The sequence below is a fragment of the Pteropus medius genome, unplaced genomic scaffold (assembly GCF_902729225.1).
Source record: "Pteropus medius unplaced genomic scaffold, Ma_sr-lr_union100, whole genome shotgun sequence".
Taxonomy (NCBI): domain Eukaryota; kingdom Metazoa; phylum Chordata; class Mammalia; order Chiroptera; family Pteropodidae; genus Pteropus; species Pteropus medius.
In genome coordinates this window covers 11,697,316-11,724,667 of record NW_024349799.1, presented here as the reverse complement: position 1 = coordinate 11,724,667, position 27,352 = coordinate 11,697,316, and the positions used below count along the sequence as shown (strand labels likewise).

At 48.7% G+C, this 27,352-nt stretch overlaps 1 protein-coding gene across 1 annotated transcript in view; it reads left to right on the top strand.

Annotated features, from left to right (window-relative positions):
• The first annotated feature begins 5,688 nt into the window (after positions 1-5,688).
• The window catches only part of RAB11FIP4 (RAB11 family interacting protein 4), a 97,956-nt gene continuing 76,292 nt past the window's right edge, over positions 5,689-27,352 (top strand). The window contains exon 1 of the mRNA XM_039886045.1: positions 5,689-5,847. Within this exon, the coding sequence (XP_039741979.1) occupies positions 5,689-5,847 (159 nt within the window). The remainder of the gene's footprint in view (positions 5,848-27,352) is intronic.

The window sequence follows — 27,352 nt, the reverse complement described above, 5'->3', positions numbered from 1 at the left end:
GGGCCACGTCTCATCCGCTGACTCCAGGGCTATGCTGTGCGCATTCATCCGGGTGTCTCGCGTGTGCGTGTACACACACGTACTTTTTTATACAGATTTTGCCATTTGGGGCCCAACTTCTTGGGTGACCCAGCTGAAGGGAGGACCTTTCAGCTCTTGGCAGCTTCACTTCCGCTTTCTCCTTTCTCAGAGGCGACCCTTCCTCTGACCTCTGTAACAATGCTCGCTACTCCTTCCTGAGGCAGGAAGCATGCCAAGGGCTTTCCACACATCAATTATGTTGTCTCCAATAGCCCCACAGGAGGGCTATTATTAACTCTGTTTTAAGGTGAGGGAAATGAAGCACAGAGGTGTTATGCAATTTGCCCAAGAGGAAGGGAAGTGGGTGAGGAGGGCATCCCTGAACATCATGAAAACAGTCTAGGAGAGTCCGCACGGAATTCTATGAGAGCAGAATAGTGAGGGCAACTCACTGAGAGGAGGCTTCCTGGAGGAGGTGGCACTTAAAGGGTTTCCGGGAAGGGACGACATTCTAGGCAGAGAGAATTACATGTGAAAGGCGCGCTGGGCATTTCATCGATCCACTCCATGTTGAGTTATTGTCTTGGAACCGAGGCCCATGCCACACAACTCCCGAGAGTTAGTGAGTGTTCAGTCATTAAGCATGTAACAGAGCGTGGTAGATCGCGTTAGTGTTCTGCCTCGTCTCACAGAACGGAGGGCGCCGGCTGGGATCTACCGGGAAAGGGCTGCCTGCTTGCTGCCCTTGCTGAAGACGTAGTTTTTCTTTTCGGCGGCAGGGGGCAGCAGAGAAGGCTGGAAGCCGGAGAATGTGCAGATTGCATGGACTTCCGGTAGGTGAGGGAGCCGTGGCAGGAGATTGCTTCCCACACCGTGAGAAGCCCAGAGGTGAATGCTGGTGCCTCGACCAGAGGCCACTTTTAGGAGCCATTTTTGTGTCTGGTGAAAGGATGCGGAGCCCAGTTGGGTAGCATAAGTAAGATGCTGGCATTCTTGGAATCCTGAAAGGAATGTTAGCAGTCAGTAGTCCCTCTCCCTTCTGAGGGACAGACACCTGCGGTGAGAAAAACCTCTGGCTTCCCAGGCACCCCACCCGATGAGGAAGGACCGGGTCTCCAGAAGCTCCAGAAGCTCTACACACCCCAGTCCTGGTAGGGTCCTTGGTAGCCCCAACAGCGCTGGCTACATCTGCAAGCATGCGTGCTGGGTTTCTGCTGGCTGAGAGTATTTTAGGACAGGTGAGAAGACAAATGGATTCACACCACCTTCCTCCTCTCCAGAGTGATAATTATTCATGGTAAAAAAAAAAACACCCTAGCAGGTTGTGAGCAGGAAGAAAACGACTCCTGCCCCAGTTCCAGACAACATGGACAATGGCATCAAGGCCGGTAGATGAAAATCGGAAATGCTTCCTCCTTTTAGCCTGGTTCTAAACCTCTCTGTGCTGACACATGTAATAACTACCTCCTGCCAAGTACTGTGCCAGGCACTTCGTGAGGCATGTTGCATTTGTTTGTTCATGAAAAACCTGCAAGGTAGGAAATACTATCCCTACTTTACAAATCAGAAAACTGAGGCCCAGAGACATTTACTGGTCCAGAGTCATAGAGCTAAATGGGAAGCAGACCTTGGTGCCCAGCTTAGCTGTTTTGGATTCCAAAGCTTGGCTCTTAATAATCATTCATAACTTACATGTGGTATTTATCCTGTATGTACTGGCTTGCTGTGGCTGCTGTAACTACCTACCACAAACTTGCTGACTTAAAGCAGCAGAAACTTATTTTCTCACAGTTATAGAGGCCAAAAGTCTGAAATCAGGGAGTCAGTAGGGCCATACTCCCTCCAGAGGTTCCAGGAGAGAGTCCTTCCCTTGCCTCTTGCAGTTTCTGGGGGCTGCCACCATCCCATGGCTTACGGCTGCATCCCTCTCTCTTCCTCCCTGGTCGCATTGCCTCCTTTTTCTGTCTGTGTCAAATCTGCCTCTGCCTTTTATGAGGACCACTGTGATTGCATTTAGAGCCCATTTGGTCACCCGGGATAATCTCATCTCTGGATCCTTAATTCAATAACATTTGCAAAGACTCTTTTTCCAATAAGGTAACATTTACAGGTCCCAGAGATTAGAACATGGGTACCTTTTGGGAGGCCATATTTCAGCCTACCACACCATATTTGCCCGTTACTTCCTTAATGTATTTCTTAGAGACCTTAATTGTGTGTATTGGGCATTATGCTGGGACCCAGAGCTAGAAAATCAAAAGAAAAGTGACACAGTCATCCCTTCCCTCAGGGACCTTGTAGTCACTGTGTGGCCTTTCATACCTGTTTCCAGATGCTCTTGATAAATAAAAGGAGTAAGAGATGTCAGGACAGTCACAACAAAAGCTAGTACTTACTACCTGTGGCAATGGTCTTACATTTACATATATCAACTCACCTGACCCTCACAACAGCCTTCTCCCCACCTGTAGGGTGGCTTCACACTCTGCACTTGTCACCTCTCTGCACAGAATGCTACAGGAGCACAAGCAAGAGGCAGTCAAGGTAGGAAGGATGTGGTCAGGGAAGGCTTCTTGCAGGAGGTGTCACTTCCACCAAATCAGGAGGGATAGGAGTTGGCCAGAAAGTGGGATGGGAGAGGGGGTAAGAGTGAAAAAGTGCCCCAAGCAGGAGGCAAGAGGGAGCTGGGATGCTTCCAGACAGGAGTGAGAGACAGGAAACAGGAGAGGCCTAAGCCCACCCCTGGATTCTCAGCAGGGGCTCCACCTGACCAAACTTGTGTTTCTCCCTAGAGAATGGGCCAGAATCCTAGCTGCTCCTTTCATGTATATTGCTCAGATGTTCCAGTTGAGGCTGTTTCAGGTTTTGGAGATCACCTGGTTAGAAGAAGAGAGGAGGGAGGCTCCCAGCTTCCTTGCTTACCCCTACCCCAAAGGGGCCTCTTGCCTCCCTGGGGCGACCCCCTCCACCCCAAGGCTCCAAGTCTGCAGGTGGGTCTTGGTGTGGGTGTTCCGTTGCCACATCTGTTGGGGCTGCACTTTGAGCTCTTAGATCAAGGAGTTAGGAGCCCTGGGATCTGATCCCAGGTCTACTTCTAACAACCTGGAAACCTTGAAAATCGCATCATCTCAGAGGGGCTTTCTAAACGCTGAGCAGGCCTACTGAGCTCCCAGAGCCTGGGCCTTCAGTGCAGATCACACTGTGTCATGACTGCCCGGCTCTCAGTCCAGCAAGGAAAGAGACTGTGGCGCTCTCCTTTCTCCATCCCCCAGGCACTCAACAAAAGGAACGTGGCAACCCAGTGAGAGTGCCTGTGATGTGCCCTGCTGGCCTTGCAGCACAGCGGTAAGCAACAGGAGCAGTCCCAATAGGAGCCCCAAGTCCTGCCTATCTTCTTGATGTGCTGAGCCTCTTGAGTGGGAGGAAAAGTGCATGAGCTGACTTTGCAGGATTGAATGAGAGTCCCTGGGCAGGCAGCGGCCCCCAGCTTCCACTCTCTACCTCCTGCCAGTGCCAGCAGGCTGGCTGGACCTCCAGCAGCCAGCCTCTTCCCCTCCCCCAGCTCTCCCCATTCTTTCTTCACTTCCTTCTTCATTTCACAGGACAGGTAGAAGGGGAAGTAATACATTATTTGGCATACATTAGTTCTAATCTTTAATCACTCCTGAGAGTCACTGTGATTATCCCCATTGTACAGACGAGGAAACTGAGACTCAAAAATGTTATTTTCTTGCTGAGGGGCATCCAGCTAGCAGAGATGCCCACACTTCCTAGAACATCCCCACGCAACCCCCATGGCCTCCCCTTCCCTGCTTCCCCACATCTTGTACTCTCCAATTCTCAATATTACAAATCTCTCTTTCCCAGGAGGTACTCCTGTAGGAATTCATGTGTCAAGGGATAAAGGGCGGCCAAAGGCCAACCAAGTTCATCCCTGGAGCTGAGGCTGGAGAGAAGGGAACCTGGCACTCTATCGGAGAAGCCGCATGGTGACTGCTGCGTAGAACATATTTGGAGTTGAGCAGGAGACCACGGAGGTAGAAACAGGTCCAGAGAGGGGACGCCAGACGTTGCATGCACAGAAATGGGCCCCAGCCACCCTGGACTCCCTGTTTGATTCCCTGCACTGCTCTTGGCTCCTGAAGATGAAGCATGGCCTCATCTCCTCTGGGCAGGGGCTTCTTCTGGACCCTCTCCTGGCTGGAGGCCAGGGACAAGAAGGTGATTAAGACACATCCTGCCCTGGAGGGCTTCCTAGCATGTTTGGGGAAACGGGCACCCCACCAGAGAATTATAAAACTAAGGTATCTGGAGGAAGGGGCCAGAACTAATAGGCAAGATGGAGTGCCATCAGGGAAGGCTTCCTGGAGGAGGAAACCTCTGAACTGAGCTGGAAAGCATCAGTGGGGGTGGGCTCAGTGGAGGCCTGTCTTGGGGGGGGGGCACCTGGTGTCACAAGGGTCTGGTATACTGAACAACAAGGTAGAGGGAGGAGAGGAAAGCCAGGCCAAGTTCTGCAGGGCCCCCAGGCAAGGCTGAGTGTGGGCCTGAGGAGCTGTGCTGGAGGCTCAGCCGATCACTACTGGGAGGGGCCTAAGGTCCAGGCCTGGAGACTCTGCCAGTCTTTAGGGCTGAGATTCTCTCCTGGGCTCTGAGCTTGAGCATCAGGGCTGCCAGGGAGAAAGAAGTGAGGGTGGGAACCCAGGCAAAGGCAGGGAAACTCTAAGGTGTCGGGTGTTCCTGGGTCCTGCAACAGACATACCTAGTGGAAGGCCCTTGCTTTTCCTTGCTTCCTCCTGTGTACACCTGGTCTTCTCTCTATCCCAGGGTTCCTCCTCCTCCTCCTCCTCCTCTCTGTACCCTTGTCCAGCCCAAAGTGCTGGCCTCAGAGTGCTGCTGGTGGGGGAGGGGAGGGGAGAGGGGAGGGGGCACTGTGGTCCTACACCTGGAGACTGTTATTTCCAAGGCAGCATGAATAAGGTTAAGTAGGGAGTAGGGAGTCTAAATCTAGACTGGATAGGAATCCTTGCCCTGACCCTCACAAGCTGTGTGGCCTAGGGTAAGTAGTTCAACTTCTCTGGGTCTCAGCTTCCTTGGGGATGAAGGTAACAATGATGAATGTAACACGCTAAAATACTAAATACCTTGGACACACTGAGCACTAGGTACTGCTAGGTACCCACAAAGGGCACAGAGACGGGCTGGCCGTGGGTAGGGTGATTGAGGGCGCATGAGAGGCTGTTGGATTCCGACGCGGATGGACCGGGGCTCAGGCCTCATACGAAATTCTCCAAAGGCGGGGCGGGGACTCTGGGCGGCTCTGAACTCACGGGCATTTGTCGCGCCTCCACCCTCCGGGATTTTCGTGGTTGGACGCGAGGGAAACTGAGTCAGCGGCAGCAGCTCCCGGCGCGCGGCGCAGCGCGGCTGCTTTTGTCTGCAGCCTCTGCGCCACCGCCTCCCGCCCCGCCCGCCCCGAGCGGCGGGGCTGCGGCGCGGCGCCTGACACGGCCGCCGCCCCCGGGCGGAGGGAGGCTGCGCGGCGCAGACCCACGCGGCGGCCGGCGGCCCCGGCGGACGCGCGGCGATGGCGGCGGCGGCGCGTGGCGCGCGGCGGCGGGCGCGGCGAGCGGCGCGGGGCTCCGGCTAGCTGCGGGGCCGGCCCGGATGGCGGGCGGCGCGGGCTGGGCGGGCGCCCCCGCGGCTCTGCTGCGCTCGGTGCGCCGCCTGCGCCAGGTGTTCGAGGTGTGCGGCCGCGACCCCGACGGCTTCCTGCGCGTGGAGCGCGTCGCAGCGCTCGGCCTGCGCTTCGGCCAGGGCGAGGAGGTAAGGGGGCCGCGGTTGCGCGCCCGCGCCCCGTCCCCGGAGCCTCCGTCTCCCCTCCCCCAGCTTCCCTGCCGCTTCTCCTGCCCAAGGCGGTGGCTTTCGCTCCGGGAGGACTCCCGCCTGCCAGTGCCATCTCCTGCCCCCCGTTTGACCTGGGAGCCTCGCGCCCCGGGGCTTCCCCTCCCCTGTGGGACCCTCGCTTTCCACCATTAGCATCGGTGCCGCGAGCGTCAAGCGTCACGCCCAGGGTGCCCTCTCTGTCCACCTTTCCTACTCCGCAGTGCTGGCTCCTCTGACTGGTCTGCAACCCACTCGATGTTTGGGGGGAAGAAGCTCTCAAAACCTGGCCCTGTGCGCGCGACCCACCGGGCCTAGCCAAGGGGTGGAGAGGACAGCTAAGGGTGCTCTGCAGCCTCCATCCTTGACTGCACTCCCCTGCGTAGAACATAGAAGGGGATGTCTCTGCTTGCAGGTCATCTTGGATTCGCGAGCCAGTGCCTGCCTGGTTGGACACCCAATTCAGGCCTTGAGGTGCAGGCCTGGCTGGTAGCTGGCTGTGCCGGCTGCTGCAGGCCTGCGAGAGCCAATCTCGGGGAGCGGCAGCTGAGCAGTGTTTCCTGTGGTGGGCCTGCGTCTATTTGGGGAAAATGGGAGTTATGTTGCTGGTTAGGGCTGGAATCAGAGGGTAGGTGTTGCTAGTGGGGTGAGCAGAGGAATAGCAATAAATGCCTCATAGATTAGTGTCCTCTTATGCTTTGGGCACAGGGACTGGTAACTATGTCTGGGGGAGGGCAAGGTACCCACCTGGCAGGTGAGAATCCCCACCCTCGTCCTACTGCCCCCTCTGAAATGATCAGGGGACAGAAGCCCTGAGTAGTGAGTTTCTAAGACCACCTAAGGCCTCAGGCTCTGCATGGGGAGCATGGGACCACAGGCCTCAAATGGGCCTTGGCTGGCATTCTGTTCCTGGGACAGCTCAGGCCTAGCATTTCAGAACATGGGAGAAGCCAAGGCATAGCTAGGTTGGATCCATGCCTCCCTGTCAGCTGCAAGTGGGAGATGACAATCATCTCTCCATGATACATGGGCATGGTGGGGACCTGGGAGTTCCTGGAAGCAGTAGGTGGAAGAGGATGAGGCAGGCGTCAAGTTTGAGTCCCAGGAAGCTCATGGCTGCAGTTCCTGTCAGCACCCACCAAGTCTTTCTACAGGCTGTGGCCCACTCTCCTGCTCTTCAGGGCTTTGCTCAGGGGCATTTCCTGCAGCCACCGTGATCCTTTTCCTTCCTCAAAGGCCGACCAGGCCCCTCCTCTCATCTGGGCAGCCCCCCTGGTATGTGGAGAGCCCTGGCTCCTCAGGACACAGGCTGCAGGGGAGAAGAAGCTGCTGGCTCTAGCTGGAAGCTGGAGGTCCAGAACTGCAGAGCCTCAGTGGTGGGAAGGGCTTCCTGGCAGTCTCTGGCAGGAGGCCGTGCTGGCTCAGCCGTGAGCCCCCAGCATGCCTCACCACCTTACCCCTAAACTGAACAACTCCTGTTGTTAGACCCTTCTCCTTCATACACTCTAGAGCCAAATCTACTTGTCTCGTGGTTCTGCACAGGAACTCACGTGGGTCTCTCTTCTCCATGGCAGCCTTTAAATATTTGGAAACAGCACTCCTGTCCCCTTCACTTCCTCCCATCTTCCCTTCTCCAGGCCAAATACCCCTTGTTTCTGAAGCCCACACCATTTCCATACAACCCAGCAGGGGCCAAACCTCTGGTTATGGCCCAAGAGCTGCCACTGACTAATTGTTTTCCTAGTAATAATAGAGTGGGGCTGGATCAGGAGTTCTCCAGGACTGTTCCAGCCCCAGCACCTCACACACTGCAGATAGCTCTGAGTGAGGCTACCTTTTAAACGGTGTATCACACTTTCCACTCATATTAAGTTTCTAGCCATCAAAACCCCCAGAGATCTTTCTTTAAACCTGTGCCAAGCCAGGATTCCCTTCTATCCTGGAGGAGGGTCAGTGATTTCTTTCTTTTTAAAGCATAATCTTATATCATTGCAGAAGCAGTTCATGGCAGAGTAGGAAATTAGAAATATAGACAAGCAAAAGTAAAAGTGTCATGTTCCCATCTCCCAGGGAGCCCCACTGTGACACCTTGGTCACATGCTTCCAGAGCTATTTCTATGCTTATATGAAGAGTTTCTCCATAAAATGAGATCATGCTGTGCATACTGTTTTGTAACCTGATTTTTTCCCAGTAAATGAGCAGCATTTTCCTGCTTTAATAAATTCTCATCTCATTTACTATGCAGATCTTATTCAGATTTCTTTATTTGGCCCCAAAATGTCCATTTTTTGCTGTTTTGTTTAACCAGTTTCCTGTTCAGAATTGTGCAATATATCCAGTTGTTGTGATCCTTAGGTCTCTCTTACTGTAACGTAATTCTTTTTATTTTAAGAACCTTGACTTGTTGAAGAGATCAGGCCTGTTGTCTGTGTCAATAATTTCTTTAATCTAAACCTGTTATTTTGTTCTTATTCCTGTTAAATTTCATCTTGTTCATTTCATCCCATTGTAACACAATAGAATTTCAAATCCTACCTCTGTCTCTCTCAGATGCTATGCTGCTTTTAGGATGGAGAAGCTGGTGCTTTTTGTCTGAATCTTTGGGACTGATTGGAAACACAGGGCAGGACCACGGACAGAGCCTCATAGAGGGCGTTTCTGCTCACACTGTATCATTGACTGAGACCCCAGAAATACATTTTGCATCCCTACTCATTACACACCGAATTCACATATGCATTACAAAATAGGAGTGTCATTTCCTTGCAGATAGGGATCCCTTCAGAATGCTATGTACTCAACAATTTCTATTTCATTTGTTTATAAAACAGGTAGAGACCTTAATTTCCCAGCCCACTAGTGCTCCAGGGTGGACAACTATCATTTATTAGATATAGCATTCAGTGAATGCTGATTATCCACCATTTACCAACTACCCCCAGAATACCAGGGATACCAGAATTAAATACTTTGCAAAAGTCAAAGTATAGTGGTTGCAGAATATAAAATAAATATTCATGAGGCCATACTGATATAAACAAATGATTGAATGAATAAATAAATACTAGGAAAATCTCTCATGTAAAAGAAATTCAAATAATTTTTGTAGCTAATTCTCCATCATGATCCACCTCCCCACCTCTTGAGTGTCAGTTGTGCATGGCGACTGCCTTCTAAAGAGCACAGTATGGGAAGAGTAACTTTACAGTTGAGAAGCCTGACAAGCACGGCCTGAGCCAGGGGATCAAGGTCAACAACAGTAATGTGTTAGGTAGATATGATGTGATGAAAATGGTGCTTTATCGCTATGGTCTTCCAAAACCATCACCCCAGTCTGGTCGTGAGAAAAACAGCCAAATCTCAACTGAGAGATGTTCTACAGAACACCTGATTAGTACACCTCAGACTTGTCAAGGTCATCAAAGTCTGGGAAACTCATAGTCAAGCAGAGCCAAAAGGGGACATGGCAGCTAAATGGAATAGCATCCTGCATGGGATCCTGAAACAAGAAGAGGACATTAGGTAAAAACTAAGGAAGTCTGAATAAAATATGGACTTCAATAATAATATTAGGTTGATCTCTGATATCTCTGCAATTTACTGAATCCTAGCAGAAAAGAGAAGACAAGGAAATTTGATGAAAACATGAGTAATGTGTGAAACACAAAGCTTGGCCTTGAAAAGAATGTAAAGATGGGAAGAATGCCACTGTCCCAGCCCTGAAAGTCTATGATGCAGTGAGAACAAGGCTGCTATGACAAGTTCATAAAATGATGGCCCAGCGCCCTGAACCTGTGTTGACCTCTGATGTCTTGCTTTTTGCCCCTAACCTTTCTAAGCCTTTGTCTACTCATCCATAAAATGGGGTGATAATAGTCCCCATTCCACAGGGTTCTTGTGGGGCTTGAACAAGTTAAGACATGTAAAGTGCTTAGTTCAGTATCTGCACAGAGTAGACATGCTGTCAGAATTGCTGCTGCCGCCGCTACTGCTATTATTATTATATTGTAAACATAAGCATCTTTGAGAGGCTGTTCTGGGTGGGGGGTTTCCTTGGGGTTGAGGTCAAGATCTGGGACCAGTCTCGTATATTCTCAGCCCACCCTCCTTGTCCAGCTTGGTCTTTAGCCCCTCTTGCATCCTTCTAGCAGTGTGGGAATGGAAGACATTGAAGGCAGCCAGAGACTTCTTGGACCACATTCCCTGTTACATATTCTCCTTTTTCCAGTTTGAAAACCATCCTTCTTGCTAGAAAAATGGAAATAGAAGTAGCTTAGTGGTGTCTCTGTCATCTGTTTACACAGCACCATCTTGTCCTTCCTGCTGGAAGGTCCACTCCAACATCCCAAAGGGGACTGTGAATTATTTGGGGGAAGTAACTCAGTTCTAGCCAACCTGGGACTAGTCTGTAATTTCTCTCCTTTGCAGCTACCCTGTGGAGGTGGCCAGAAGCACTGGGGCCCTGTGCCTCCTTGTCAATATTGAGCAGGAGACAAAATAAGGGTCCCAATTAGCCTGGAGGGTCCCCATCCCCTCCAGACTAATGGCTACCATGAGAGAGATACTAGTGCCACCAAGCTTCAGCTGGGGGTCTGAGCTGGCAAAGGGGTCGGGGTGCTTGAATGGGCCGAGACTGATCAGGAGCCAGCCCCAAGGCTGGGGTCTACCTCCGAGATGCCTGGGCTGCCAAGGGCAGGAGAACCCTGAACTAAAACTTGGTTCTGCCAACAAGGAGGGTGATTGGATGTTGAGGAAGAAGTAACCATATTCCTACATGTGGCTGGAGCTTGGAAAGTAAGCCCTGTTACTGGGGAAGTAACAGGAGGAGAGACTCGAAGGGGAGGCGGGGCCAGGTCAGGGAAGGTTCAGCAGTTCTCTGGATGGTGAGACGATCAGGGCAGCAAGGTCAGATCTGTGTCTGACAACAGAGGCTGGACCTGGGAGGGGCTGTGACACATGGTCAGAGAGGAAGAGGGTCCTGATTTCGGTAGTGGTGGAGGGTGCAGAATTGACAGGGGCCCAGAAGGCTTGCAAAGCCCCCAAGAAGTCACTCCTGAATGAGAATTTAAGGCTCTTTTGGAGAACAGGCCTCCTCTATGTGCCCCAAGCTAATGAGGATGTGATACAGACTACAAAACTGGCAAAACAGAAGGAAGGCCCAGGTCCTCTGAACCTCGCAGGGAAGGCAGGGGTACCTATGGCCCATGGGTGGGGAATAGGACAGGAGTGGGCCCCCAGAGACCTCCTTCCTGTGTTTCTGCCCATCTGGATACAACTCAGTGCTCCAGGGATTGGAGGTCATTGTGGAAGCAAGGACTGAGGCTGAGGGCCCTTGGGAGTAGGGAGTGAGCACAAGGCAGTAAGCCCTGGGCACCAAGCTCTGGGAGGGGCAAGCCCTAGCTGGGACACCAGCACCCTTGGCATGCCTGCATCACAGTTCGGCTGTGCTAGGAGGAGGGGCACGTGAAGAAAGCTCACAGGGATTGGTCCATTTTGTCAGACATTCTTAGCCAGAATCCACGTGGCAAAACCTCGCTGAGTTATAGCTTCATTCCCAAGACCCTGGGTTCTAGAGGAGTGGTCCCCAACCTTTTTGTAACCAGAAACCAGTGCTCCTATGAGAATCCAATGCCTGATGATCTAAAGTAGAGCTGAGGCGATGATGCTAGCTCTGGGGAGTGGCTGTAAATACAAATGAAGCTTCATTTGCTCACCCACTGCTCACCTCCTGCTGTGCAGCCCTATTCCTAACAGGCCACGGACTGGTACCGGTCCACAGCCTGGGAGTTGGGGACCCCTGTTCTACAGGAGGAAGCTCCAGGTTGGGGAAGGCTTGGTGGGAAGCGGGTACAGTCCATGCCTCCCTTGGTAAGGCCTTCCAAACAGCAAGGCACCCTCAGAGGGGTTTCAGTAGGTGGAGAATCTCAAAGCATTGACTGAGCTCCCTTAGGTGCTGGGTATTCACCCTATGAAAATAGGATTCATCCCCCCCCCTTTTTTTACAGGTGGATGTCAAAAGGCTCAGGGTTACCAGGCTGGGTAGGCAAAGTGGCTTTCTGACCTGGGCCCGACTTTGAGGCCCAGGAAACTTCCCTAGATCCAGGAAGAGTGATAAAAAAGGCGAAGAAGGAGAAAGAAGACAGGGACGATGGTGGAGGCAGAGCAGAGGGAGAAGAACTTAGCCTGCAGCTGAAGGCTGAAGTGGCAGAGCCAGGAGACAGGTTGGACTAGAGGAAGCCTGCAAGCCTCCCAGAGCTGGTAGGCAGGAGCTGGGATCTCAGGAGCCTGGTGGGTGTGGGGTAGGTGGCTGAGAAACCGCCCCTCTTTCCATAGGCTGGGGCTCCACCACCATCTGCACTGGTCAACCCTGCTTCGGAGGGCAGTGCAGCCACTGTGTGCCTGGCGGGCCCCACCCAGGTGCCCCACCCTGTGCGACTTGGTGCAGACAGGAACACCTGTGTTCACAGGTCCATTAGCATGGGATCGGGAGCTAGTGTTCTGTGCCAGCCCTGCAGTGAGTGTGTATGGCCCTGGTGGGGCTGGGCTCCTCTGCCTCCTGTTGCAGTGGCCCCTTTGGCCCACCTTGTGGTCACCCCCACCCCAGACCCTGAGCAGTCCCATCAGATGGAGTCAGAAGGGGAGGCTGACTGCTGGCTGAGATTGACAGGGCGAACGACAGGGGGAGGGCTCGACGAGGAGTCAGGAGTTCCACATTGGCCTATGAAATCTGAGATGTACCTGGTGTCCAAGTGGACATGTGGCGCCAGCAGTGGACAGACAAGTCCAAGGAATGCACCTCAGCCCTGCTCCTCCTGGCAGAGCCTCAGCTCTTTCTCTTTCTTCTACCGCGCCCTTGGGTCTCACTGCGCACAACAGAGAAGTTTACGTGAGGGAAAAGCATAGACCCTGATTAAAGTGTGATTCAGCCCACTTTAAAAGCCAGGCTCAGGTTTGGGGGTCCAGGGACTCGGCTAGGCTGGCTTGGGGCATCTTATCTTCCAGGGCGGAAGACATCTCAAAATGCCTGCCTAACCATCTTCTGTCTGGGATGCTGGCTGCCCATCTGCCCAGCCTCTCAATCTGAGAGCTGCCCCTTGCGTCCTCTCTGCAGAGTATGAACTGGCTAGAGCCATAATTAATTGTTTGAACATGCTATTGACATGACCCTAGCCCTCTCCAGGGTATCCTGATTGGAGCCATCCTGTGCAATTTAGAGTTGGACTCTTTGCACCCTTCTGCCCCTTCCTGTCTCCACCCCTTCCCCAATATCTTCTGATCCTCGGAGCCACCGCCCCACCCCGCCCCAGAGTAGTAGCTAGAGCCACCAATTCCTTGTAAACTGCCACCCCTGGGGTCACTGCTGAGGTAACTATTATACATAGTTGCTCTTAGGGACCAAGGGGGCAAAGCAACCAGAATCCAGAAGTTTGTATACTAATCCAGGAGGAGAGCGGACCTCCTGGTAGCCATGGCCCAAACTATAGCTGTTAGGATCTCTGAGTTCCCTTTAGACCTAAGACCTTGACTCTAAACCACATGTCAAAACTCAGAGAAGATTGCCAGCTTCTTCCAAAAGTGTTTATTTATTGCACATGGGCTTATAGTGGGCACTATCCCCAGGGAGATCCCAGTCTAAGGCCAATACCTAGACAAGATAGACAGAGGGCTGATTTATACCAAAACAAAAACTGAAAGGGAGAAGAGGTCCATTCAATGCTTGTGCTGCTCTAGAATAGCCCTACCAAGAGATGGGGACTCACTGCCACTCCAGGCAAGGCCATTCAAGACTCTGGCTGAATTCTCTTTCATACAGTGAGCTAAAGTCTGTCTTCTAGAATTCCATCTGCTACTCATTCCTCCCTCTTCCCATCCATCCAGCCACCTACTTGCCCGTTCAACAATGCATTCATTTATACATCCACTTATCCTTTTATCTACCCATTCGTCATCCCCTTCATTCAACCATCTACCTGCTCATCCATCCATCTACGTATTCATCCATCTACCCACCCACCCTGCCATCTATTGACCTGCCTGTCAACCCATTCATCCATCTATTCATCTTTTATTACCCATCCAACAATTTGTGCACCTATCTGCTTATAGACCCTTTCACCAACCTCCCCAGCCTACCCATCAGTCCATCTGCCACTCAACATTTACTGATTATCTACCATGATCAAGGCCTAAGCACAAGTCCAGGGATGGAGACTGGAATTTTCAGGGTGTGACAGATGGCTGTATATTGTGAAGGCACAGGAAAGGCAGGAGGATGAGAGCTCAGGCTGGAACCAGAGTCAGGTGGTGACCTTATGGAGGGCTCAGGAGATGGGACTATGTGGCTGGCTCAGATGGGTTTTGGATGGGCAGCAAACAGCCTGGCACATGCCTACCTTCATTGGAGGTAGCTATCTTTTTATGATTTCTTTCTTCCCACATAGATCATCAGGTCTGGTGAGAGCTGAGGCTTTACTGGAAGATGTGAGGGCCCAGATGATTTAATAGGTGCTTATTATGATAGATGGACATCAGTGTCCTTATCTGCAAAATGGGGGCCATAACCCCTTTTCGTGGGACTGTTTTGAGCATTGGAGAGAATATAGAAAGATCTAGCACAGTGCCTATTGGCATCATTTCTTTCGCCTACCTTCTCCATAACCATGTCAATCAGCAACCTGTGACTCTCAACCCTTGGAGTGCACCTCCAACTCCTTTCTGCTACCTGGTACTTTACCAGGTGTGATCCTCCCTGGTGCAATGGCCACAGTTTCTCCCACAGTCACTGGTGACTTTCTATGGACAAAGGATGAGGGAACAATTTGTGCTGACTGCCTTCTTATTTCTTATTCCCTTTCATCCTCCCAGCAACCTGAGAACCTGAGAGGTGAGGTGAGTTGTCCAGGGTCCTACAGTAAGTGGAGGAACTGAGATATGAACCCAGATCTGTCTGGTACTAAAACTGCCTCCTTAGCTGCCCGCTGTTGGAGGGTCCCAGGTACTTCAAGGGTCAGGAGACAGGGCAAATGATCAGATCTGAGCTTCAGAAATTTGACATTGGAAAAACGTCAAATCCAAGGCTTCATCTGGCTTTCTAAATCTGGTGTGGTCTGGGTTGGAGGTGGGAGCAGCACCTAGCAGGAGCTGTATTTAGAAGTAGGTTGCAATCTGCAGGGCAAGTGGGGGCGGGCAGTGTCAGGAGCCCTGGATGAGCCCTGCAGGTGGGGCTGCCTGGGACTATGCCACCAGGACGATGACTGCTATGGGAGACTTCAGGTGCCAGCAGGAGCTGAGGTTTCAGAGCAGAGAGAGGCTGCCTGCAACCAGGCCCTGAATTATGTATCAACACCACTTCCTGTTCAAAAGATGATTAAAGGGCCCCAGGAGGCATGTATGTCTCTGGCTATTCTGGTTTCCTTCCTGGCACCCTTCAGTGAACCTCTGCAGTCCCAGCATGCAGGGCAGGAGTAGCGGCTGGACTCTGAAACTGGACCCTCCACCTGTGCTGTGTCCATATTATCCAGGCTTCTCCATCTTCTTGGCCCAAGCTACAGGCTCTTCCTAGCCATTGAGACCCTGTGGCCTGAGCTGGCCTTGACCCCCTCTTGCTCCCAGTCCCCAGCCCCCCAGCACCTCAGTTCAGGCCAGCTTTAACTTTCTGTGTCACAGAGAAGTGGTTGGGAGTGAGGTCCTGGCTTCAGGTGTACTTGGTTTAAGACCTGGTTCTGCCACTTTCAAGCTGTATAACCCAGAAAAATTACTTAACTTCTCTGTGCCTCAGCCTCCACATCTGTCAAGTGGGGATAATGAGCAACATGTGTTAAGCCCATAATACCACATGTGATACATAGTAAGTGCCATAATTATTTGTTAATATGACTGTTAACCACTAACTCTAGGTTTTCTGGGTGGGCTGTCCATTTCCATTCTTTCAGATCTTTCTGAGCACTTGTTCTGTGTCAGGTTTGGCACTAAAGGTTACACAGGTGAATAGGGTAGGATTCCTCCCCCTGAGAGGCTTACTGTGGTCGTGGGTGGGGGTTCTATGACAGAAATCTTGGTTATCACCTATGAGAAGGGCAGGGCTAGTGGCCTGCCCAGGTGGTTGGGTATGAAGACAGCAGAGTCAGTCTGCCCGGAGATGGGAAAGCTTTCTATAGGTGATATTTGGCCTGGTCTTGAACAGGTACCACCAGGGCAGAAGGGAAGGACAGCTATGCCAGAGGAGAGCCCTCAGGAGGGAAGGGCAGGGCTGACCAGGCAGATAGAGGCCAGATGGAGAGGACGGGGCGGGTTTTATCCCGAAGGTTGAAGCAGAGGGCTGACATGGTTCTGTTGCGTTTTAGACAAACCCATCTGAAAATAGTGTGGGGCTGGGGGAAAAACGGTGAGGGGACACTGTCCCAGTCCAGGGGCAAGGAGAGGGGTGTTCGAGTGATGGAGGAAAAGGCGGGGTCTGAGGGCGGCTTCCTGGCTGTCTGCATGACTTCACAGCACTGTGCTGGGACGAGCAGGAGAGAGCATCATTACATGAGTCTCCTGTCACCCCATTTAGGTAACTAGGTGATGAGGCCTGATCCCAGGTGAGGGAACCTACCGGCTCAAGGACATTCACACACCTGCACAGCTCACAGGCCTGCAGTCACTCTCAGGACAGCTCCTGAAGGCAGCTGCTCTTTATTTTAAAAACAAAAGAGTTCTAAATATTGTTGTTGATTTATAAATTGAAACAACTTTATAGGACAAAAAGACTAACTAGCACTAAACTGTAGTATTTCTCTATCTTAAAATCCACATCATTTCCTTGGCAGTGACCAGCAAATAGTTGTGACTAATGCGTATGAGCTGCTTTGGTCCCTTTCAACCTGATGCTATTTCCTGTGCAGAGTCCCAGACAGAGCCATGTCACCCCTCTGCTTAAACCTGGCCCCAGCATTGATCCTCCCACCAGCCACTTGTAGTGTCTCCACAATCTTCACTTCTGCCTGGCACAGCACACTGAGCCTGGCCTACCTGTAGGGAACCTAGGCTGCACTGGTCAACTCTGGCTTCCCAGCAGCCTGAGCTGGTGTGGGCAGAGGGGGGCCCAAAGGGAGAGTGGAGATGGGGGGATCCAAGGGAGGAGTCCTGGGTAACCCGAAGACTTCCGTCTGTACTCCATGCTGGGCTGAGCCTCTCTCTTTACCACTGAGTGTCCACTGGGTCCCAGCCTACCTGGGCTCTGTTCATTTTTAATTGCTAATAAGACTTTGCATTTTTCCATATTGCTATTTATTCTTTGTATCTTCTGCACAAAGCGTTGTATCTGTCTCTTGACACTTATCAAGGGGAATTTTTATTTCGATTGTTATATTTTTAAGTCAGTTCTTTCTATTTTTTCACTGTCATTTTTTTCTTGCTCTGCTGTTTCCCTTTTTTATTTGCCGATTACATTTCTTACTGAAAAGTTTTCCTACATTTGAATTTTTTCAAGTATTTCATATCTAGCTTATTTCTAATTATTTTTTAGTATAATAATTATTTTTATTTTTTAGGAACTTATTTCCCATCTCTAGCAAGAATAAATAAGCTATTTTGTTTACAATCCTCAATCTTTAAAAATATTTAAGTTTTACATATTTGGAATTTATTATGAGGTTCATCCAACATGCAGTTCTATTAATAATTTGAATTTTTAGTAAAGTAAAACTGCAAACTCCATTAGTTTTTTGTTGTTGTTGTTTTTCTCTCACTCTTTATTGTGAAAATGCTCAAACAGAAAAGTCGAAAGAAGACTGTGATGAACACCCAGATTCCCTTCGCCTAGATTCACCGTTAGCATTTTGCCATGTTTGCTTTTTCTTTTACTCCGTCACTGATTATCTGTCATCTATCTCCGTTAGTGTTGTTGTTGTTTTTTTTTCATGGAAGCATTTTAAATAAGTGAAGACTTCTTGCCATTTCCTCCAAAAAACACTTCAGAGTGTAAGAACAAGGACAGTCTCCAGCTTAAACAAGTGCCAACATCACACCTAAGACTTAATAGTAATTCAATAACATCATTTAATATTCAGTCTATATTCAAATTTCCCCAGTTGTCCTCAAAATGTCTTTCCTTGCTCCGTTTTGTTTTGATCCGGAATCCAGTCAGGGATCACATACTGCATCTCGTTCGTCACACGCCTGTTTCATCTCCTAGAAATTAGAACCATCTCTAATTTCTTTTGCTTCCATAACATTGACCTTTTCTGCCAAGTCTGGGCCAGTTGTCCTGTAGGCTGTCCCATGATCTATATATGTCTGATTGTTTCCTTGAATTTTTGAGGAGAGGTGCTGGTGTATACTTCTCAGAGCATCACATAAGGAACAACATGATGTCATTTTGCCCCTTTATTAGTGATGCTGAGTTTGATCAGTTGGTTAAGGCTGTGTCTGTTTGAGCTCTTCAATATAATGGTACTTTCCTCTTCATAATAAGTAATCTGCGTGTTGGTACCTTAAATATGTTTCCCCAATAGCTTTCACATAATGTTTTAGCACCTATTGATGCTCCTTGCCTGCATAAATTACGTTGGTGGTTGCAAAATGGTGATTTTTCTAATTCTGTCATTTTTTCTAGAGATAGAGCATTGTTCTGTAAAGATCTTCCCTTCACCACTTTCCTGATCATCACTATGGACTCCGATTCTTTTCAGTGTCTTATAATCTATTACCATCATTATTCTTTTTGTTGCTCAAAGATTGCTTTGTTCTTAAGGCAATATTGTAAAATTTTGACCATTATTGGTATAATATATTTTAAGATCAAGACAAATCGATTTTATCATCACCTTTAAAAAAAGCTTTCTGATATTCTTCACCATTTATGGATTTTTAAGTATGTAACACATTTTCAAAGATCTTTAATTGTATTGCATTACATTTATTAAATTAGAGAATATTGCTTTTTATTATATACTTAGTTCTCCCAATAGGAGCAAAATATTAACATTAAAAATAAATGTCTTAGAATTAGGCTAAATTATTGTTTAATATTTAATGTGTTTTGTTACTACTGATAATGAAATACTTTTTTTTCCATTGATTTTTTTTTTCTAGCTGTGTGTCACTAGCATATAGGAATGCAATTGATTTTTGTAAACTTATCTCTCACCACTGGCATGAACTCAGTTATTACTTCTATTAATTTTCTGGTTGATTCCTTTGGATTTTTCTAGGTAAGCAATCATGGCTCCTTCAAAAAGTAATAATTTTATTTGTCTTTTTTTCCTGTATTTATGAGTCCAATTACTTTTCCTTCTGGGACAGGACTCACCAGCATTTCTAGAATTATTGGAACGAGGGCGGCCACTGGAGACATCGCTCTAAACGTAGAAAGGCTTGGGAGTGAGCTGGGATGTTGGCTACTTGGCCCAGTTGCAAGTTAAGGAAAACAGTCTAGGATAGATGCATGGGCCGCAGTTGCCCTGTGCAGTCTCACAGACAGTGTCCCAGAGTGGTGAATCCTGGAGAGGTCAAGGCTGGTGTTGCTATGGGAGGTGGTCTAAGGTAGCGGGGACAGGGGCTGGCAAGTGGTAGTCTGGTGTCTTGGCTACAGATCAGGGGAGGACTCCAACCTCCGAAGACAGGAAAACCAAGGCAGAAGCAGTACATCAGGGGGATGGACAGGCTGAAACTTTCTGGGCACAGATGACCACAGAGCTGGTCTTGAGCAGCTGAAGCAGCTGGTGGGCTGGTGTTCCCTGCCCTCTGCTCCGGTCTTGGACTAGTTGATGGAGCCAGTAAGTATAAGGCAGGACCCCAGTTTGGAGGGCAGCAGTGTGGGATGGATGGGAGAAGTGGGGTCTAGGGACCACAGCCTGGGAAGGAGCATTGGTGAGGCACTGTGTTTCCAACTCCTGCAGGACAGAACTCCCTTTTGATGAGCAAACATTCCCATTTGACATTAAATAATGGGCCCAGACCAACCGATGCCCTAGAGTAAATAGCACCCTTCAGACCGCTCTGAGGATCAAATATGCCGACCCAGGGCCTAATGCTGGAGTTAAGCCAGTGGCAGACACAAGGTGCACCCTCCCATGGTGCTTTGAGCATTGTTCCTCCCCCGAAAGCAGTGTCCCAGGAGAGGCGCCTTTCCCCTTGCACAGTGAGCTCCCCACCCCCATGGGCAGGAAACCTCCTCCAGAGGCAGGACAGCCTTGGCCTCACCACCCACCTTCATTAAGAAGGGTTATCCCACCTGACCTTCCTTCTGGTGCTAGCACCCCAGAGTGCCAAGTGGTGTACACAGATTGGAATCCCTCTTGAGCCCCTGCTTCAAAATCCTGGAAAGGTCCTTAGCGGTCACCCAGACCCTAACTTTTTCCAGTGTGTTCCAAGGACCAGGAGCATCAGCTTCTCCCAGGTGCTGGTCTCCAAGCCCTCTGTTTCCTCTGGGCTCCTACTGCTGGACTTTTGAGTGGTTACGGCACGTTATGGGGGATTTTGTTTTGTCTAACTCTACGATGCTATGAATAATTTTTTAAAGAGCTTTATTGTTTTTCCTCCTGAGTTTAAATATGATCCAATGCATTTTTAAATTTCAACTAATTAACAAACATAGAAAGAAGAGGTAAAAGGACTGGCCATCACAGCATACAGAAATAAGCTGTTTTAATAGCTTCATCACCAGCTTCCAGGCATGGGCTACCTATTAAAAAAAAAAAGAAAAGAAAAGAAAAAGAGGCCAAAAAAAGCACTCATTTATCTAGAGTTTGCTTTGTGCCAATTTCCAGGCGAAGTCTCGATGTTCCCTTTAAATCCTAACACTCCATGAGGCAGATGTTATTGCTCAGAGAGGCTGAGTCAGTCGCCCTTGATCACAAAGTTGATAAATGGAGGAGGTGGGATTTGAACCTAACTCTGTCTACTTCCAGAGCATAAGAGTGACATAATACTGTGCCTGGGCATGTGGCAGTATTAAAAGTCATCTACATACTTTTAGACTGTTCCTAGGCTATTTTCACTTCACTCAAAAATATGGTAGGACATCTGTCCCTTCCCTGGGAGCGGTCTCCCCACAGAGCAGAGTCTAGCTAAGGAGTTGAGGAAACATTTGCTGAAGGAATGGATAGATGGAAGGACAGATGCCTAGACCAGTCGACCTCAGAGACCACTCAGACTTCTGTCCCTTTCATTCCTATTCAGGCACCAAGCGAAGCCCTCTTGAGTGACCTAAAGGATTCTAGTCGGCAGCAGCGCAGGCTGTGAATGAAGGACCCCCTTGATGACATTGGGCCATGATGGGAGTCTCACAAAGGAAGGCGTTTCCAGCCCAGGAGGTGGTACCTGGCCACCCCAGCTGCTTGGCCCCTCTCTGGTGTACACTGAGCTACTTTGCTCATGAAGCCACCCTCCCACCACCACCTATTACCCCTGCACTCCTCAAGGAGGGGTCCATCAGTGAGGGGCCCCCCAGCCTGAGAACCAGGAACCAATGCAAAATGGTTTAAATACCGAAGAAAATGTATTCTTTATCATAACATGCAGGCCCAAGTTAGGCAGCTCCAGGGCTAGTTCCTTTAGGGGCTCAGAGGCATCACCCAGGACTCAATCCCCTTCCACTGAGTGTCCCTACAGAGGCCCAAGATGGTGTTTGCCCTCCAGGAGGGCGAGAAGGGCAGGAGCACTTCCTGTGGTCCATCTTTCCCACTCCCTCATCATTAAAGAAAACCTCTTCTAGAAGCCTCCTGCAGATGTTGCTTTATGTCTCATTGGCCAGAAATGTATAACATGCTTTTGCCCAAACCCATAACTGGCAAAGGGGATGAGCCCACCTGACTGGATTGGTCCAATCAAGACTCCTGCCCTAGGGCTGAGGTACCCAAAGACATCTGGTCAAACAGGAGGTGGGAATCTCAGCCACTTCAGGGCTGCCCAGCACAGAAGAAGGCTAACCAATCTGTGTGTGCCACTTGGAGCTTTAGTCCTTGTCATTATTTCTTGACTTTATAGAAGAGGGGAAGGAAAAGGCTCAGAGAGGTGAAGTAATTCCCCAGGATCACACTTCAAGGTCCCCAAGCCATTTATCCAGTCTCTAATGAAGCCATGTTGGATGGAGACATTTGCCTCCTAGCCCTTTACTTACATCTATTTCTCTGATTTTCTTCTCTTCCCACTCCCCTCAACCCCATGCCCACCCCAGACATCCCTGGGAAAACATTACCTTCAATATTAATGTCATCCAATGCCCTCATTTTCTAAAGCGGGAAACTGAGGTCCAGAGAGAGGAAGGGCCTCCCTACGACCACTCAGTAAGGTCATTGATGGCAGAGCTGGGACTGGACCAAAGGCCAAGGAAGCATAGCACCCCTGAGACTCACGCGGAGCTTGGTGACCATTCGTCTTTATCACTGCGACCTGCTGCAGGGCAGCCCTGCAGCCTCTCTGCCAGCTCGTTGCCCCTCTGCCTGTTCCTGCCATGGTGGAGGCTCACCCTCACGTTCCTCTTTATGCCCTTTTGCAAGGGGGCAGTTCCATGGCACAGTACCGTCTGCGATGTCCTTTACTCTGCCACAGTCTCACTGATCTCATAATAGTTCTGTGAGCTGGTTGGGAGTGCATTATAGATATGGAAATCGTGGCCTAGAGAGGTAATGTGACTCCCTCAAGGTCACGCCATAAGTAATACTGAAACCCAGGCAGTCGGCTTTATTGGCCTTGGACCTGTGCAGTCACATAGGGCTTAATGCTCTTCGGTCCCCATCCTGAAATTTTGAGTAGTTTTTGAACAAGGTCCCAGCATTTCCATTTTTCACTGGGCCCCACATATTATGAAGCTAGACCCAAAGCCCCTCTCTTGTGACTCCTTGGGGTGCTTTCTACAACACTGTGCTCTTCCCTATCCACCTGGGGTCCACTCAGGGCAAATCTGACTGATTCCACAACACAGCCCTTCACAGGAGGGGAGAGCGGGCTTCTGGAGTATGGGCTGGTTATCATGAGCCCAGGGTGCAGTGACTGGCAGGACTCACTCTGGAACCCTGTCTCCAGCTGATTTTGCTGAAGCTCTTGCCTGAGTTCCCTCTGCTCTGCTCTTCTCCCTTCCCAGAACTAATGGGGAGGCCAGTGGCCACCTCCCTCTCCACTTCTGTGCCCTTTGTTCCGGGGTGGGGGAGGGGACTCCAGAATACAGGCTCCATTGTGTGTCCTGACCTCAAGCAGCTGGGCTGCCTGGGAAAGTGGATAAACAAGCAGCTTCCAGCACATTGCCCTGAGGCCCCAGGGGAGGGTTGGAGCCCCCTGGGGTGGCGGGAACAGGGGCCCACAGAACCAGGGGGGAGTTTGGATGCTCACCTTACCTGCTGTGGGAGGGGGCCAGGCGCTGGCCTCCGGATCTTCGGCTGTAAGGTGGGAATGACCAGCTCTCTCACAGGTCTATTGGCAGGACTGGAAGGAGTGAGACTTGTGAAGTGCTCACAGTGAGGCCTGATTCCTAGGAGGTGCCCTCTGCCTGTGAGCTGCACTGATGGGGATTGTGAAGGCTGCCGTTACTGCCTTCAGTTCTGCCATCCAGACCTTCAGGACGGAGTGCGGCCGCCGCTCCTTGGCCTGGCTCCCAAGCGCTTCTCCTTCGGATCCTGTCCTCTCACTTTGGCCTCACACCTTGATGACACCACCCCTTCCTACCTGCCCTCCCACCTCGCCGCCTGCCACCCCAGACCACTTGCCTCAGCTGGGATCCTCTCCCTTCCTCCCCAGCTCCCTCTTGTGGCCTGTGAGCTCTTCCCCACCATCCCCTTTTAACAGACGACTGCCCAGTTCCTCGTGGTTAGGGCCTCCAGGCTGGCTGCCCTGAGCAGGGTTTCAGTTCCAGCTGGGCCATACCCACTCCAGGGGGCTCTTCCCCAGAAGCACTTGGAAGGCATTTCTAGGCTCTGCATGTGAGCCATGACTTTGGTGGTTTGGGGACAGTGCGGGCCGAGCAGCTCCCACCAGGACTAAGCAGTCCTAAAAGCACTTCCTGGCCTACGGCAGGGAGTCTCAAAGAACCCAGACTGGCCACTATCCTTGCAGGCTCCCTCTGCCTCTGAGGCCCTTTCCTCTCTCCTCTTTACCTGCCTGCTTTCCCTTGTAGCTGCTTTTTTAAGCTGGGAATTTCTACTTCGCCGAGACCTGGCACTCTTTTTGCAGGTGTAGAAAACCTCAGGTGCTCAGACTTGCCATTTAGGTGCCCACAGGGCCAGCCAGGAAGGGAAGCAGCCAAGGTGGGGCTAGGGTGGTAAACTCGAGGAGCACAGCATAAGCCTATCTCAAACTTTGGCCCATTGTAGCTGGGGGAATATGGGCCTAGCATTGCCAAATCTTCACATTCGTGTGTAGTTACTTTGGTTTAAAAACATTTTACCTTTACATATAATAAAATGTATTGGTGGAGGACAAACAATTCTATGGGTTTTAACATTTTCATAGATTCCTGTAACTACCACCACTGTCAGGGTACAGAACAGTCCACCCCCCACCCTCATGCTGCCCCTTTGTAGTCAAACTCTGGCCCTCTTCCTTACTCTTGGTTACCACTGATATGTTCCCTGTCGTTACAGTTTAGCCTTTCTACATGTTCGTCACCTCTTGAGACTGGCTTCTTTCAATCAGCATAATGTGTTTGAGATTCATCCATGTCATTGGGTATCAATAGTTTGTTCTTTTTAATTACAAAATAGCCTACTTATCCATTCACCTGTTGGAGGGACATTTGTGATGTTTCTAGGTTTTGGCATTTATGTATAATGCCTCTGTATAATGCTGTTGCAGACATTTGTGTATTTTTTTTTTTTTGCATCAACATAAGTTTCCATTTCTTTAGGGTAAGGAAGTTCTATTCCGAGTTAGCTGTAGTTTTTACCATGAATGGATGTTGAGTTTTGTCAGTTGCTTTGTCTGAACCTATTGGGATGATCATGGTTTTTCTTCTTTAGTCATCTTTAGATCACATCAATTGATTTTGAATGTTGAACCAGACTTGGTGGATAAACCCCACTTGGTTGTGGCTGTGTTGTTTTAATCATATATATATTCTAATATTTTTTTGAAGATCATTATGTCATGCTCGTGAGGGATATTGGTAGTTTTCTTATACTGCTTTTGTCCAGTTTTAGTATCAAGGTAATGCTGATTTCAGTAAATGAGTTGAGAAGTTCTCCCTCCAGAAAAGATTGTATGGAATTTATGTGTATCTTTCTTAAATGTTTGGTGAAACTGTTTGGGCCTGAAGTTTTTCTTTTTTGGAAAGATTTAAACTGTAAACTTGATTTCTTTAATAGTTATAGTATAATTTAGAGGTACCTCTTCTTGTGTGAATTTTGGTGGTTTGTGTCATTCAAAGAATTGGTCCATTTCATCTAAGTTGTAGAAATTACGTATACAGAGGTGTTCCTAGTGTTTCCTATTAACCTTTTAAAAAATACCTTTTTTTAAGGGCAGTTTTAGGTTTATAACAAAATGGAGAGGTAGGTACAGAGATTTCTCACTTACCCCTTCTTCCCAAATGCATAGCCTCCCCCATTATCAACATCACTCACCAGAATGGCACTGTTTTGTTTTGTTTTTTTAAACCAAGAATGGACTTACACTGACTGATACATCATAATCACCCAAAGTCCACAGTTTACCTTAGGGTTCACTCTTGGTAGTGAACATTCTCTGGATTTGCACAAACGTATGACATATGTCCATCATTATAATATCAAACAGAGTATTTTTACTGCCCTAAATATCCTCTCTACTTATTAACCTTTTAAAGTCAGCAAGACTGTAATGATATTTGCTTACATTTCTGATATTGATAATTTGCATATTCTCTCCTTTTTTTTTTTTTTTTGTAGTTTGGCTAGAGATGCATCCATTTAATCTTTTCAAAGGACCAGGTTTTGGTTTCATTGATTTTTCTCTACTATTCTTCTGTTTTCAGCTTTTAAATTTCTGCTCTTTATTATTTCGCTCCTTCTTACTTTGGGTTTGAATTTTATGTTGTATTTTTATTATCATTTTATTTTAAAAATTTCAAAAAATTTTTAAGACTTCCTTGACCCATGGATTATTGAGACATATGTTGTTTAATTTCCAAGTATTTGGGAATTTTTCAGATGTCTTTCTGTTATTGATTTTAGTTTAATTGTATTATGATCAGAGCACATAATTTGTATAATTTCAACTCTTTTGAATTTGTTTTGTTTAATGGCCTCAGGATATGATCTATCTTGGTGAATATTCCATGTGCACATATAAAGAATGTGTGTATTCTGCCATTATTGGATAAGAGTTTTACAAGTGTCACTTAGGTTAAGGGGTTAATGGTGTCGTTCAGGTCTTTTATATCCTTGTTGATTTTCCATCTAACTAGTTCTATTGATTGCTGGAGAGAGGTTTTGAAGTCTCCAACTATAATAGTCAATTTGTCTGTTTCTCCTGTCAGCTCTATTAGTTTTTGCTTTCTGTGTTTTGAAGCTCTGGTAGGTACATGCACATTTAGGATGGTTATGGCTTCTTAGAGAGTTAACCCTTTTATGTAATGTTCCTTTTAATCTTTGGTAATTTTTCTTGTTCGTATTAGATCATTTCTATTGTTTTGTCTTGAAATTCACTGATTTTTTTCTGTCACCTCCATTCTGTTATTGACTCCATCCAATGAATATTTTATTTCAGCTTTTTTGTATTTTTTTCTTTCTGAAATTTACATTTTGTTCTTTTTTACAGCTTCTTCTTCTTCTTTTTTTTTTTTTTTGCTGAGAATGTTTATATTTCTATTTTGTTTCGAGAGTGTTCACCCTAACTTCATGGAGAAGGTTATGATGACTGCTTTAAAATCTTTGTCTACTATTGATAACATCTGAGTCACCTTGGGGTTGATATTTATTGATTGTCTTTCCCTTGTTGAGCTTTTTATGTTTCTTTATATGTCAAGTGATTTTGGATTGTGTCGTGGACATTTTGATATTATATCCTGAGACTCTGAGACCTGTTAAAATCCTCTGAAGAATGTCAATGTTTTGTTTGTTTTATTAGTCAGGAAATCAACCCAGTTAGGCTGAAGCCTCAGATCCCACCCAGCTGAGCTGTAGTTCCAATGTCGGTTCATTTTTCAAAACTTTTGAAGTGCTATTTGGATCCACTCTCCAGGGGCCAGTTTGTTCACTGTCGATGCTGTAGTTCAGTTCTCAAAGCCTTTGGTATGCTGTTTTGGGTTAGTTCCACATATGTGCAGCTTAGGAGTGGGCCCAGGACTTCAAACACAAACACTCCTCTCTGTGATTCCCCATCCCTTCTGCTCTCCTGCAGCTCCCAAGGACCCCTTTGCTTGGTCCTTCAGTTAAAAATCGGAGGTTTTTGCCTCCCCATGCTGTTTCACACTTCCTATAACCGATTCATCTGCAGGATGAAATGGTAAGAGGGAAAAGAGACAGATGAATAACAGGAATTCCTCCCCTTCCTTCC